The 13,792-nt window shown below is 43.0% G+C and overlaps 1 protein-coding gene across 2 annotated transcripts in view; it reads right to left on the bottom strand.

Annotated features, from left to right (window-relative positions):
- Window positions 1–13,792, bottom strand: part of GALNTL6 (polypeptide N-acetylgalactosaminyltransferase like 6) — a 790,170-nt gene that overhangs the window by 498,692 nt on the left and 277,686 nt on the right. Inside the window, exon 2 of one of the 2 annotated variants that reach the window (XM_074355533.1) lies at window positions 4,568–4,676. In XM_074355533.1, the coding sequence (XP_074211634.1) occupies window positions 4,568–4,676 (109 nt within the window). The remainder of the gene's footprint in view (window positions 1–4,567; window positions 4,677–13,792) is intronic. The other variant, XM_074355532.1, reaches the window with a different exon arrangement.

Raw genomic sequence — 13,792 nt, 5'->3', positions numbered from 1 at the left:
GGATTAAGGAAAAAGATTTTTTTAATGATACTCGAAAGAAAAAGTAACATCTAAGCATGGTAGATATTATAAAGTCTTTAAGAGGACATTATGAATAAATGTGTTAATAAATATGAGCATTTAACCCAGCAGTGAAAAACCTTTGTTCCAAGAAAAGGCCAGGTCTAGATACCCATCACCCACAAGATTTCCATGACTGTTAATAAATAACTCTAATATGCAACCAGCGGTTACAGAGAGTAGAAATATGAGAAGTATGACGCCAGTCCCTCTATGAACCTATCCTTACATTGTTACCAGAACTCGACAAGGACTCGACGAGAAAAAAATTCATGGCCAATGATATTCACTCATGAGAAAAGACTGGAAAACGCTAAACAAAATATTAGCAAACCAAATGCAGTGGTAAATAAACATTTTTTTGGTTTAGTCCATAATTTCAAAATTTGATTCTTATTAGAAATCAATAGAAAAGCTCAAAAACAGATTAAAGGAAAAATCTTATTTCAATAGATGCAAACAAAAAATTTTATTAAAATCAACATTCATTGAGGTGGGAAAAAACCCAAAACTCTCAGAAAACCAGAAAAAAACCCAGAAGGCTTAGTAAACATGATAAAGTACATTTTCATTAAGTAGATAAAAATCTTAATACAAGTATCTAATTTGCTATTGTCAGAATCATAACGAGTCAAAGTAGTCACCGATCCCCACTGAGGAGTATGACACTAGAGTTCCTGGCAGGTGCGGAAACAGAGCAAAAATAACTAAACTAACAAGGTCCAGGATGGAAACAAAATTTTAAACACCAACACTACTTACAGATATTATGAGCATCTACACTGACAATTCAAAATAACTTATAGGTAAATGATTATCATTCATAGAAGATTTAGAAAGTTTTCTCAATTCAGATCGATGTTAACAAATTATTAACCTGTCTATATACCAGCTACAAATAATGCAGAATTTTGATAAAGTCAGTAACATGCTCAACACTCATATAATGTTAACTTTTCTAGCACTAACACTGAAAATCTCTGAGAAGCAAATTACAAGCACATCCCTAAAGATAACAAACAAGCAGCAAATAAATGCAATGATTGATATACCACGGGACACTGAACAATCCAATATTGAAAAATGTCAATTATCTCTTAACTCATAAATAGACTCAATGCAATTCTAAAATTCCAGTATTTTTGTGTATCTGTGTATGTGGCTGTGAGGTCTGACAAGCGGAATCTAAAATCTTAAAGAAACTAATGTTAAGAATAATATATTCAAGAGGAAGAAAAGAATGAACCTTACCAGGTGCCAGCAACTGTTATAAAGATATAGTCCATGAGATATGATGGTATTCATTCCAATACCGTAACTGAGAAATCAGAAAGAGAACACACAAATACGGAAACTTTCTATAACAGAGTCAATGCTGCTGATCAATGTGGGGAAAGATACGTTTTCCAGGAAATGGTGCTGCTGATTGGATACTTAACTAGGCAAAAACCAAATAAATAGGTGGACCCTACTTCACATCATATAAAAATGAAGATGAGAACATCGATAGACCCATCCTTTAAGAATTATTTGTAAAGCTGACTACAGCAAAACGAGAACCTCTATTCGTTAGATTATATAGAGTTTTCTAAAAAAATATACAAAATGTGGCATAAGATATTTTTACTATGTACAACCACCAAAGGATATTATTCCAAATAAATTGAGTACTCTGTGGATCAATAAGGAAAAGAAAGAAATTTTTAAAAACTGGAAATAGAAATGAGTAGGAATGTTACCAAAAAGAAGGTACAGATGGCCCACAAGTATTCATAACACGTCAACTGCTTTAATAGCAGTCAAATGCAAATTTATGCGACAATGAGTGATCATCTCTTACCACCAAACTGAGAAGAAGTGAAAAGTCAGACAATAATATTAAGTATTGACAGAATGCAGAGCATTAGGAATTCCTTCCATTATTGGCTGGAGTGAAATCGGAATATCAGCTTTAGAAAACAGTGTGTCATGCGCTACATAATACAAATGAAATGTTCATCCCTTGGGCATGCAAATTCTATTATTAAATATGTGCTCTAAGAAAATATTGTCTCTATCCCAAAACCATGCACAAGAATACTTACAGCAACATTGTATAGAACCCAAACCCAGGGACTCTCAAAATATCCACAAAGTGGAAAATGCAGAAAACGAAACAAAGAACAATGAGTCAACTGGACTTGCCACAGACTCACATGGATGAATCTCAAAAATAACTCTGAATGAAAGAAGAAAGTCATACAACAGGACTCAATTTTTAGATAAAGACCAAACACAGGCAAAATGTAACAACAAAACTGGCTTAGGGGTTTCTTATGGTTTTTCCATAAGAAATTATGGAAAAAGTAAGAGTAAACACAAATTTCAAGACTTGGAGGAGACAGAATAGCACAAATGATCCTTCTTCTTGGCGTAGATATTGAGAACAGAGATGTTTATTTTATCTTGACTTTGTACCTGCACGTGTGTTTGTGTGTGCATAGTCCCTTTGTTATATTTCACAGTATTTTTAAAATATGATGAATTATAGTCTATTTCACTTTTCATGTATCTTTCAGTGAATCATATACATACTAGCACTTGAAAGCTTTTTAATTGTCCAGAAAACTTGTGCTTTAGAAAACTTATATCACCAAATTCTCTCAGCCCAAGTATGAATGAGGACATTAAAGGTGTATTTACCCAGGAAACAGAAAGGGTGGTATGAAGCAGAAATAAATGTGAAGTAATAGATTTTTGTATCCAAAACTCATGGGCATAAGCAACGGATAGACACACCAGATCAAGTGAAAGTAACCTGGATGGAAATGTAACTACAGTCACCATTGGTGGAGTGTATACTATGTCCAAATAACTGGCCAATTACTTTAGAGATATTATCTCTCATCCTTACAGCAATTCTGCAAATAGAAAGACACTTGACACAGTTCATGGATGGAAGAGGCGGGCTATGGACCCAGGTGTGTGTGTCTCTCCCCCATGTGCCCTTGTCACTATCCTGTTGCCAAAGTGTCACTGTGCAGTCTGACAGCGGGATGCCATGCAGCATAAGAAGACCTGGCTTTTAATCTCGCTCCGCAATTATTAGCTGTTTGACCTTGGATAATAAATAGTTCATGGATTCTTTAAGTCTCAGTTCGTTTCTTTCCACCAATTGGGGATTATGATACAGAGTCATTGTGACATTTAAACAAAATACGTATGTAAAGCCCCTCATACAAAAACAAATCTATTCAATATATATTATTAATTATTAACTTATGGTTAAATGATGGGAACACCTCCAAAAAATTTCAGCACCCTGTGGTTAAAAAGAGGAACAGATGGTTGGATTAATACAGCTGATCAAGCAAATAGAGGGAAAAGATCAGAGGGCTGGAAAAATGAGGATGCTGACAAGGGGCTGACTTTTGTGACTATGGATGGAGTCACGGCCAAGGCAGAGGGACAATGCAGCCTGGGAGAGGCTGATGCTCTGAGGAACAGTGAACATCCTTAAGACAAGTGGTGGGGGACGGAGGGGCAACTTTATTTGGAGGAAAGGAATGAAAGATAAGAACTTAAGACTATAATTAGGTCAAGCACACCCGACTTAGAGCTCAGAACAGTCACAGCCCTCAGCAGTTTCATAACCATCTGAACCCCCTCACTCCTGCCTTCCCGAGGGGGTGGGATGTAAGGAAGGTTGACCAGGAGAACCCCAGCCTGTGACTTGTCAGAGTTCTGCTGCTAATCTGACCTGCAGTGCACTATGTCAGGGCTGCTCAGGTGTGTTTACCAAACAGTGGCTTCTCTAGTTCTGCCACAGCCTCACTGTGGAAAAAACAAAACTCCTTTGGTTAAATCATAGACTGTGGGCTTCTTATTACATATTATTCACCTGCACTCGGTGTCTGGTTCTACACCCTTCTGAATCTATGTTCCCAACAACCTCAGCCCTTCTAGAAGGACTTATTTTTTCCTGTTACTTTTTCTAAGAAGTCAAATAGTTCCTCTATCACTAGCCCAAGACTAGAATTCTGCTACGCTGACTTCCTTGATTCCATTTCGCCGCCTGTTCGTTTGCCCGAGTATCGCCAGCCTCCGGTCCCCGGCTCCTGTAATCCACCTGCCGAGGTCTAGAATCGGGGAACCCCTTCCCTACTTTGCACAGCCCGTTACATACACCACCACCCTCAAGAGTGAATCTAGCTCAAGACACATGTCTTCCAAGCCAAGTCCCACTGGTAAATCCAAGACACCCCCAGACATCATGGAAAAGCATTTTGGAAATATAAAGAACTGCAGATTTCTAAAACGTGAATTTCTAAAACTCTTCTTCAGCTAACATTGTAAAGGCTAGTCATCATTATTTTTTCACTCCAGCTCTGCCCGGCGTTGACCTCCAGTCTCCCCAGGAAACATACCTTACTGGGTGCAGGAGAAACACTAATTCGAGATCCTGGAAGTGACAAAGGAGACACTGCAGTAAGCATAGCGGCACTTTGGCTTAGACTGAACTCCATACCTGAGCGCATAGCCTCTCTCTGAATGCTCTCATAGTCATGCCAGTCCTTTCTTCTCAAACCATCTGTCCATGCATAGAATTGCCCATCTCCCAGGCCCAGTGGAAATGTCTGTGGAAAAGGAAAGTATTCAGACCATAAAAAGAAGGTATTTCCATCTGCATGGCAGGTGAACACAGCCAGGCACAGAACAGGCAATCAAAGAACACTCACTGAGCAAGTGACTCTCCCCAGCACATCGGAAAAGAAGGCTACTGCCAGTGACTGGGTTAATACACATTTTAAAAAACCTTTTTCTGCTTTTAAAGTGAGGGCAGGTGGTGTCACACACAGCACCTGCCATTTCCTGGTATCTTTCATCCAGAGACCTTAGTCATTCAGTGGACCTCCTCTGAGCTCAGATGCCTCGCTGTTTTCACCTGCCCAAAGTGTAAACACTAGTAACACTACCGATTTTGCATTAAATGGAAATACTTTTGTGATTTGTACAATATCACTCATTTTGATCAAGAATATTTGAATGCCCTGATGACCAGATTAGCACTGACTGGACGCTCAGTGTGTACCAGGTGTGGTGTTAGACACTCTGTGTGTAGAAGATTGTTCAGTCTTTATGAGACTCTTTGGTTGGGAACTTCCATTTTTCTGCCAATTAAACCAAGGCCCAGAACTAAGATAACTTGAATTAAACCACAGTGGCAAAGTCAGGATTTGGACCAGCTCTATTAAGACCAAAATTGTGGTCCTAGTGATTAATAAATATTGCCTCCCATCTGTATCTGTTAAATTATGGTCGTGGTTACGCTTACAGCTGAAGTTACCACCAAGTCAACAATGGTAATCACAACATGTTTTATGCTTTAGTGAAAGTCAATGTACACTAACATCACCTTGAAAATTATTTCTGTGGACATTGCTGAAGCTGCTTCCTTTTTATGGTGTTTATTTTGGTAATAAAAAACAAAAAAAAAATTAATGAAATTTATTTTCACAGTCTTACTAGTCAAAATAATGTAAAATATTCTTTTCATCATCCCATACCATTCTCCTTTTATCTGATTAATTTTTGGAAATAATACATCTACAGAATAAAGAGAAGAACGTTTTTGAAAGTTTCCATTTAGGTAAAACAAAAGATGACTAATTTCAGTGAGGAAATCTTATCCTAAGAACCTTTCCAAGGCAAATAGAAGGTCTTAATTGTTAGTTTAAAACAGTTACTATCGTGCTTACAAAAATATTATCTACCTTCAGTCCATCTTTGCAGGTTATAAAGGATCCATTTGTTTTGAAAAAATAAAAACGGAGCTTAATAGTAAAAAAAAAAAAAGGTAGTTATATCAAAGGAAAAATTTTCCAGATCAGTTGACTAATACCTCTATATTTTTAAAAAATTGTTCACAATGTTATGAATTAATGAATAGTATGAATTGGTGAATAGTATGAATTATGAATACTATTATGAACAGTAACAAAAACTTAATGAATTTTTTCTAATTGACAATGATTTTATAGTTAGAAATTTTTTTACCCAAACTCAGCTATGAGTGGGAAGCTTTCAATAATTAAAAAACTTTAAAATACAACACCCGAGTTTTGTCTCAGCCATGCATTTCCAGTGATGAGTACTGAGCAGTAATAGAAATCTGACACTGATTTAGATAATACCAAGTCATAAACATCATTTTCAGATTAAAATACATTTTTCAGAAATACATTTTGCCATGAAACATGGAGATATTCTTGTGTAAACGCCAAATATGCAGTGCTATCTCTGATTGCCTGGGGGTTCACCATACCCGCCTCCCCACATCAAGGGCAAGCGACAGGAGATGCACAGACCCCCTGCATGGGCAGGTGGCGGGTTTAACACGCAGGGGATTTACACAGGAAGCTTGTCTTCGGCACCGAAAGACAAGCAGCTCCCCGCAGCGTGCGCCAGAATCTTAAAAGTGTATAAAGAAGCCTTAACAGAGTTTTGTCACTGTTCACTCGACAGTCTTAACACCACCTGACTCTCTCGTGTCTGCATCCTTGAAGCCGGCTCCCACGCGGCATGCCTGGCGGTACACCGCAGGGGCAGGGGACAGGGCCAGCTCCGGGGTAAACCAGCTGTTGTGCCCAACTGGGGCCCTCCTGCAACACCCCACCCCTCCAGGCGGGCTCTTACAATCTCACACTCGCCCTCCACTTTTCAGTGCGCCCTGAGCGCTCAGCAAGGGGTCTTAACACCAGCCTGGAGGTGGCTCCTTCGGCGATCAGGGAAGACATAGATCAAGATGATCATTCCCAAAATAAGGAACCATTTTTTTTCCACCAAGAACCTGTGATCTGAAGCACCAACCTACTAAGTGCTCTGGGCTGGGGGTTGACCTCTCAGGGTTTTCACCTGCGTCCTCCTCTGACTGACTAGATGCTGTAACCAGGCTCCTCCGCGTGAGCACGCCGCACGGTCCGGGGGTCGACACAGTATGTACGCTCCCCAGTACTGCAGAGATTCACACCTGTCGTGTGTGGGGAGAACGCCCATCTTTCTGACCACAGCTGCCCTCCATCGCCTTCAACAGTGCTGATGGGGCCAGAACACTCTGACAATTACCATGTACACATTTGGCCCCAGTATTGACCAGAGCTGTCACCTGGTCATCTGCTGTTGATTTCTGGGGATCAGGGGAACCAGTGAATAATGAGCTCAACATGAGGCCGCCCGTCACCCCCGATGCCCCTCACTTGGAGGCGATCTTGGCTTGCATGTTATACCTGGGGTGTGGGAAGCGCCCACACCAAGCAGGACTGGATCCCTGAGGCCTCTGCTGGGGCAGGTGGGCGTCAGGGGTGGTAGGGGCAGGTGGGGCAGGTCTGACCCATTGCTCAGGTCTAAGGCTTTCCACAGGCTGGCCTGCCTTTTCAGGTGGGGCTCTGGCAGCAAGGAGGTCAAACCACATTTGTTTCTGGGTTACTTTCACTGGACCCTTAACCAGCCGTTGGGATCACCTTTTGATTTTTCAAGCTCCTTTTCTGTCTCTCTCGGGTCTTATTCCCAGAATTCCTCAGTTTCCCCACAGCATCGTTAAGTGCCCTGTTCCAGAGCTGGGCTCCGTGTGGGCTCCCCACCCCATGCCTGGAGCTGGGGTTCACGGGGGTATCCTGGCTTTCGTTCCTGCAGTGAGTGTGGCCTGAGCACCTCCTTCAAAGACAGGGCGAAGGGTGCCTGTCTCAGTCCCAACTCCCTAAGAATCTGCTGCACCTCTTCTATAGATGTCCAGGGTCCCTGCGCCCAGGAGCGCCTCTTCGTTGTGCCAAGGCTCCCAGTAGCTGGAATAATCCGATTTATAAGGGAATGAGGACCTTGAACCCCCGGCGCCGCTGGAGGGCAGGAGGTGCGGTGATGTTCACGTCCTCTGCCTCCTGCCGGTCACAGAAACGCCCTCACGACCCCTCTCCCCATCCCAGAGCCCCACGAACCTCTCCGGATGCTTTCTCTGGCCTTTTGCTGGAACTCGGCCGCTCTGTCAGTAAGCCTGGCGGTCCCACATCCTCTCGTGAAGACCGCTGCGTGAACCGGGGGCTGCCCGGCTGCCTGGGGCCGCCGGTGTGATGCTTTGGTTTTCCCTTGTATGAGGGGTTGGATGGCGGAGGGGTGTCATCCTTCACCTGTCAACCCCCACGTCTTCTTTTCCCCCTCTTGGTGTCCCAAGCAGGCTCTGCCACAGGCTTGGGCCTCCGTGCGGGCCGCCCAGGTCCCCCGCCTGTCCTCCCTATCCGCCCTCGTCCGCCCGCACGCAGCCAGGGGAACAGGGGACCCTGCGCCCGTCTCTAAACCTCTGACTGGAGCCCAGCCCCCGGGGAGCATCCCCGGAGCAGGGGTCGGCCTGCCGCGGGGACCACCGCGTCCCCGTCTAGGTCGGAGGCGCGCAGACCCGCGGGCGTCTCCCCGCGTCTCTCCCCGCGCGGAGGGGCGGCGGCCACGGCGGGCCTGCCCCGCGGACGCCGCGTGTCCAAGGCCCATTTCTTCCCCAGCCGGTAGCTGGCAAGCCGACCCCCCCACACGGAGGGCGAGGCGAGACCCTGGGAAGAGCTGACGCTCCCGATGGGCAGGGCCGTGTGACCAGCAGGAGACTGGTCTTGCGCGTCCCCAGGACAAGTAGGTCCCAGCTCACCCTCCCCGAATCTTAGAAGTTTGTCTAGAGGCCTTAATGGGGTTCAGTCACTCTCCAGTCCGATAGTCCCAAGGCCGCCTTGTTCTCTCCAGGCTGCACCCCCGAAAGTTCCCAACGCGCGGGGGGCGGGCGGAGCGCGCTTTCCTGGGGGGTCGCTCAGCCCGCGGTCACGCCCTCCCTGCGCCCCCCTCCAGCATCGCCAGGCAAATTCAGTTCCCCTTATTTTGAGATACTTAAGTTGAGAATTCCTAGCAGCTGGTAAGCTTTGCAGCTTGAACGCACGAGTTCATCTCACTTTCTCGTGAAAATGATGGCAAAGCGTCAGATGAATCCAGAAAACAGACAGTGGAACTGACATAAACTTTCCGTAAACGGGAGGGAAACACACACACACACACACACACACACACTTTTTTTTTTTTTTTTTGGCAACTGAATTTCTAAAATACTTAAAATTCAGGCATCAGGTGCTTCTGAGGGCGAGGGTAAAGGTGAAACCCTGATTCTGACATTTTAACATAGGGCCACGAGGTCCTCCTGGTTTCACTCCCATTTCCAACAAGCAGGTGACTTCTGAGCCCCACCCATCCGCCCTGTTACCCACCCGGGGGGGCTGGAGTTGGAACTAGAGGAGTATGTTTTCACGCTGCTAAAAACAGCTGAAAAGAAGGATGCCACACTGCGGTGAAAATCAGGGTTCCATGGGAGCCTACATGCTCGGCGTCGTTACCACAGCTCACCCCACTGGGCTCCCAGCCTGCCTCTCAGCCCTCAGACAAGAGGAGATAAATTCCCACCAGAGAATTGGGTCTAGCTGGCTGTTGGGTCATTGCACGGTGACATCCTCCCAGACACACACAGCATTATTTCCACTCCTTCCTTCACTCACTGCAGGAGCCGGCAAGGATGCCCAGGCATGCGAGAGACTGCAAAGCCAGAAGCCAAAAGAAACCAAAGACGGAAACAGAGGCACCTTAAGGCTCAGAGGAAAACTTCCCCGTAAACATCTAAATTCAGTTTCCTCAAAGGGGCTTTAAGAAAAGGTTCTCTGAGGAAAGAGCAATTCATGAAGACAGACGTATTGAGGGAGTAAGAAAGAACTCTTGGAAAGAGAGCTGAAGAGAGCGATTGGGAGGCAACTGGAAAATGAAGGTCAAAGGAAGTCTACTAAGAAATTTCAAAAAGAAGGAGGAGGAGGAGCAGAAAGAGGAGGCGGGGGGTGCACAGGGAGGGAGAAACAAGAGAATTGGAGGCAAAAAGATAAAAGTGGAAGGGAGGTCACAGAATAGCAAGGTAATCTAGTCCTGAATGCATAAGGGGAATGGAGGCAGCCCCAGAAAGGATATTTTTGTGGGGAAAAAAGCAAACAGAAAAACTTACTCTTTGCCTAATTTTAAAAACATACTGAAAGGTGAGTTACCATTCTTCCAAAGAGATGGGGATGAAATAATGATGCACAAATAAAACTCTGAGTAAATGAAAAATGGGACAATTAATAAGGCGAGAGGAAAAAAAAAAAAACCCCACAATGTACAACAGGGCAAGTGGGACCGTGGCACATGGCTTGACTTACGGACGCACATTCTTACTTAAATATTGGTTTAACTAAAAGCGGTCCTATAGCTCTACTGGCAGTTGAGGGAAAGGGTGGAAAAAGATAGTTAAACACACATTTTATATAATAGGGAAACATAAATGAAAAAAAAATGAAGAAATCAGAGCGTCTGCACATGCTGTCTACAAATACGAACGCATGTTAACAGAATAAGGATGAAAAGTTGACATGGTGGCCCTTGCCAATTACAAGCAGAGGGAAGTGGTTCAGGGCATTTCTGGCTCTCATTATAGGCTTTATATTATGATTACATTTAAAAAATATTTTCAACTATTACTTTATACGAACTAATCTCCAATAAGATTTCTTATTAGGGCTCCTGCAAGGTGTGTTGGCATCGCGAGGCTATTTGGTGATGGTGGAGGAATCAGGTTAAAGTAGACCATCTGAAACTGCTTTAATAAAGGTTATCTTAGGATTTGCTCCACTGATACCATTTCTTATCTGTCTCAGTGCTTCTCACAGACCAGCAACACCGGCATGACCTGGGAACTTATTAGAAATACAACTCCCTGTTCCCAGCTCAGGCCTGTTAAATCAGAAACTCTCAGAGGAGAGACACGCAGAAGTCTGTATTGTAACGAGTTCTTCACGTGATTCTGAGGCTGACTGAAATTTGAGGGCCACGCATCCACATGAATAGGAAAGAGACACAATGATCACATTAAGAGAATGTGTCATAAGTCTTAACACTTTTTTGTGGATCTGCTTCTTCATGCAAGGGAAACAAAGGAAAAAAAATTAACAAATGGGACCTAGTTAAACACTCCTGCACAGCAAAGGAAGCCACCAACAAAAGGAGCAGACCGCCTGAATGGAAGAAGATACTTGCAAGTATGTCTGATAAAATATGTAACACCTCACACAACTATCTTAAAAAAAAAAAAAAAAAAAGAAAACTCAAACAACCCGATTACAAAGCACACAGAAGACCCGAATCGACCTTTTTCCAAAGAAGATACTCGGATGGCCAACAGGCACACGGAAAGGCCCTCACCACCACTAACCATCAGGGAAATGGGAATCAAAATCACAGTGAGATGTCACCTCACGCCAGGCAGAATGGCCATCGTTCAAAAGTCTACAAATAATAAATGTTGCAGAGGGTGTGGAGAAAAGAGAACCCTTGAACACTATTGGTGAGAAGGTAAATCAGTGCAGCCACTATGGAAAACTGTATGGAGGTTTCTCACAAAATTAAAAATAGAATCACCATATAATCAAGCAATCCAGTCCTGGGTATATATCTGAAGAAAATATATGCATAATCAAAAGAGTAATTAAAAAAGACACATGCTCCCCAGTGTTCCTAGCAGCACCATTTACAATAGCCAAGGTATAAATGCAACCCTAAGTGTCCATCAACAGATTCATGAATACAGAAGACGTGAGGTGTGGGTGTGTGTATATATATATTTGTGTGTATACCCCCCCACACAAATATATACATATATATAAAGGAATATTACTCAGCTGTAAAAAAAAGAATGGGATTTTGCCATTTTCAACAACATAGATAGACCTGGAGGGTATTATGCTTAGTCAAATAAGTCAGACAGAGACATAGAAATACTTTATATCACTTATATGTGGAATCTGAAAAATAAACAAATAAATAAACTGTTTAAAACAGAAACAGACTCATAGATATAGAGAACAAAGGTAGTGGTTACCAATGGGGAGAGAGGGGTGGGGGAATTAAGAGGTACAAACTACTAGGTATAAAGTAAATAAGATACAAGAATAAATAGAATAAAGTAAAACAAATAAGATACAAGGATATATTGTTCAGCACAGGGAATACAGCTGATATTTTATACTAACTTTAAGTTGAGTATAGTCTATACAAATTGAATTAAGTTGTACACTAATGTCACATTGTACAGCAACTTAAATTTTTTTGAACATGTCAGACTCATTCACAAATCACGTGTCATGGTTTACTACAGAATCTTTTAATTCATTAAATTTTTTGATGTCTGAGACTAGGTATGTTTGCATCCTTTTCACCTGCCAGAAAGGTGGATAAATACACCTAAATCGGTCCCAGTCCATTTGTATAGAACTACTTTGGTCCTGAACGCTTAACCATCAGCAAATGACCCCACAGTATTCTGGCCTTTCCTTTCCTGGGAGCATCTCCAGGGCCACATCCATTTGCTTCTCTCCTGGGCTGTACCCTGTGTCCTCTGCACGATGACAGCAGTAGAGGTCCAGTACCTACGACCTTGTGAAATACAGAGAAACAGATGCTGTACCTGTATGAGGCATGCATTTCAGACCCATCACTAGTTCAGCCATTTACCCATGAGCATCCTTTCTCACTTTGTGGACATCTCAGTCCTTGTCATGTTGCTACAAATAATTAACTTAAAAAAGAGCATGGATGGAAGAGACAAAATCTATCAAGTAGAAGCCATAGGTAATAGTTAGAGCTGAACCCAGGAGCCCAACAAAAGGCAATATGCTCGAGAATGGGTCATAAGGAAACGTTTCCAAGGGCAAAACGTTACTCATAAACAGTGTGTTTATCAGAGGTAGCAAACTTGAACGCCTTCTGGGGTCAGAAATGTGACACCAGTGGGTGAGAAGCTAGGATGTCCAACCCTAGGAACCAGCTGACTGTTGGGTGACCTGACCACCGTACTTAACTTTTAAATAATCTCAAAATGCCTCTCAGGAGCTGTCTGTCTACAAACCCTGAGTGAATAAAATAAGCTACCTCTTGCCTATAAATTACTGCAGTTCTATTTATTATAACTGCAGATGGTGTTAACACTGAAAATTCACACCTGCGAATCTCCACGAAGAAAAGATGGTCTGCATTCTAAAACCCATCTTAGGTTTTATAGATCAACAAGCAATGGCCTTTATTCTCGCCTTTAGCTGTGTACCTGTACTTGTTCTCCAGAAGAAAATGTGATGGAGTGGACATTCTCTGGATCCAGGGCCAGAAGACATAAATGAAGGTTTCAAATCCCATGTAAGAAACCTACATTTCCTCTCGGTCCCTCAGCGAACTTGTAGCTGAAATTAGGGCAATAAAAGTAATACCGACCCTGCCCACTTCACAAGGTTTTCCCAATGGTAAATCAGAGGAAGTATGTAAAAGTGGTTGGTTATCATCCAGTGATACATAAATCCAGTTGTTTTCATAATCTCTCCTATTTTTATAGGTGTTTGAGCTAGTCCCACTGCCCTTGAAAAGTTATAACACAGCTGAAGGGACAAAACTTACAGTGAACGAAGAATACATCATGTGGGTCAAACTCTATCACAGTGAAATAAGTCAGACAGAGAAAGACAACTACCGAGTGGGACCACTTATATGTGGGATCTCAAAAAATAACAACAATGAATGTACATGCAAAACAGAAACAGACCCACAGACACAGAGAACAAACTAGTGGTTAAGAGAGAGAGGGAAGGGGGAGGGGCTGACGAGGGATATG

Source organism: Camelus bactrianus, chromosome 31 (genome assembly GCF_048773025.1).
Source record: "Camelus bactrianus isolate YW-2024 breed Bactrian camel chromosome 31, ASM4877302v1, whole genome shotgun sequence".
Classification (NCBI taxonomy): domain Eukaryota; kingdom Metazoa; phylum Chordata; class Mammalia; order Artiodactyla; family Camelidae; genus Camelus; species Camelus bactrianus.
Note: the sequence above shows the minus strand (reverse complement) of the source record. Positions and strands in the feature narration are given on the sequence as shown.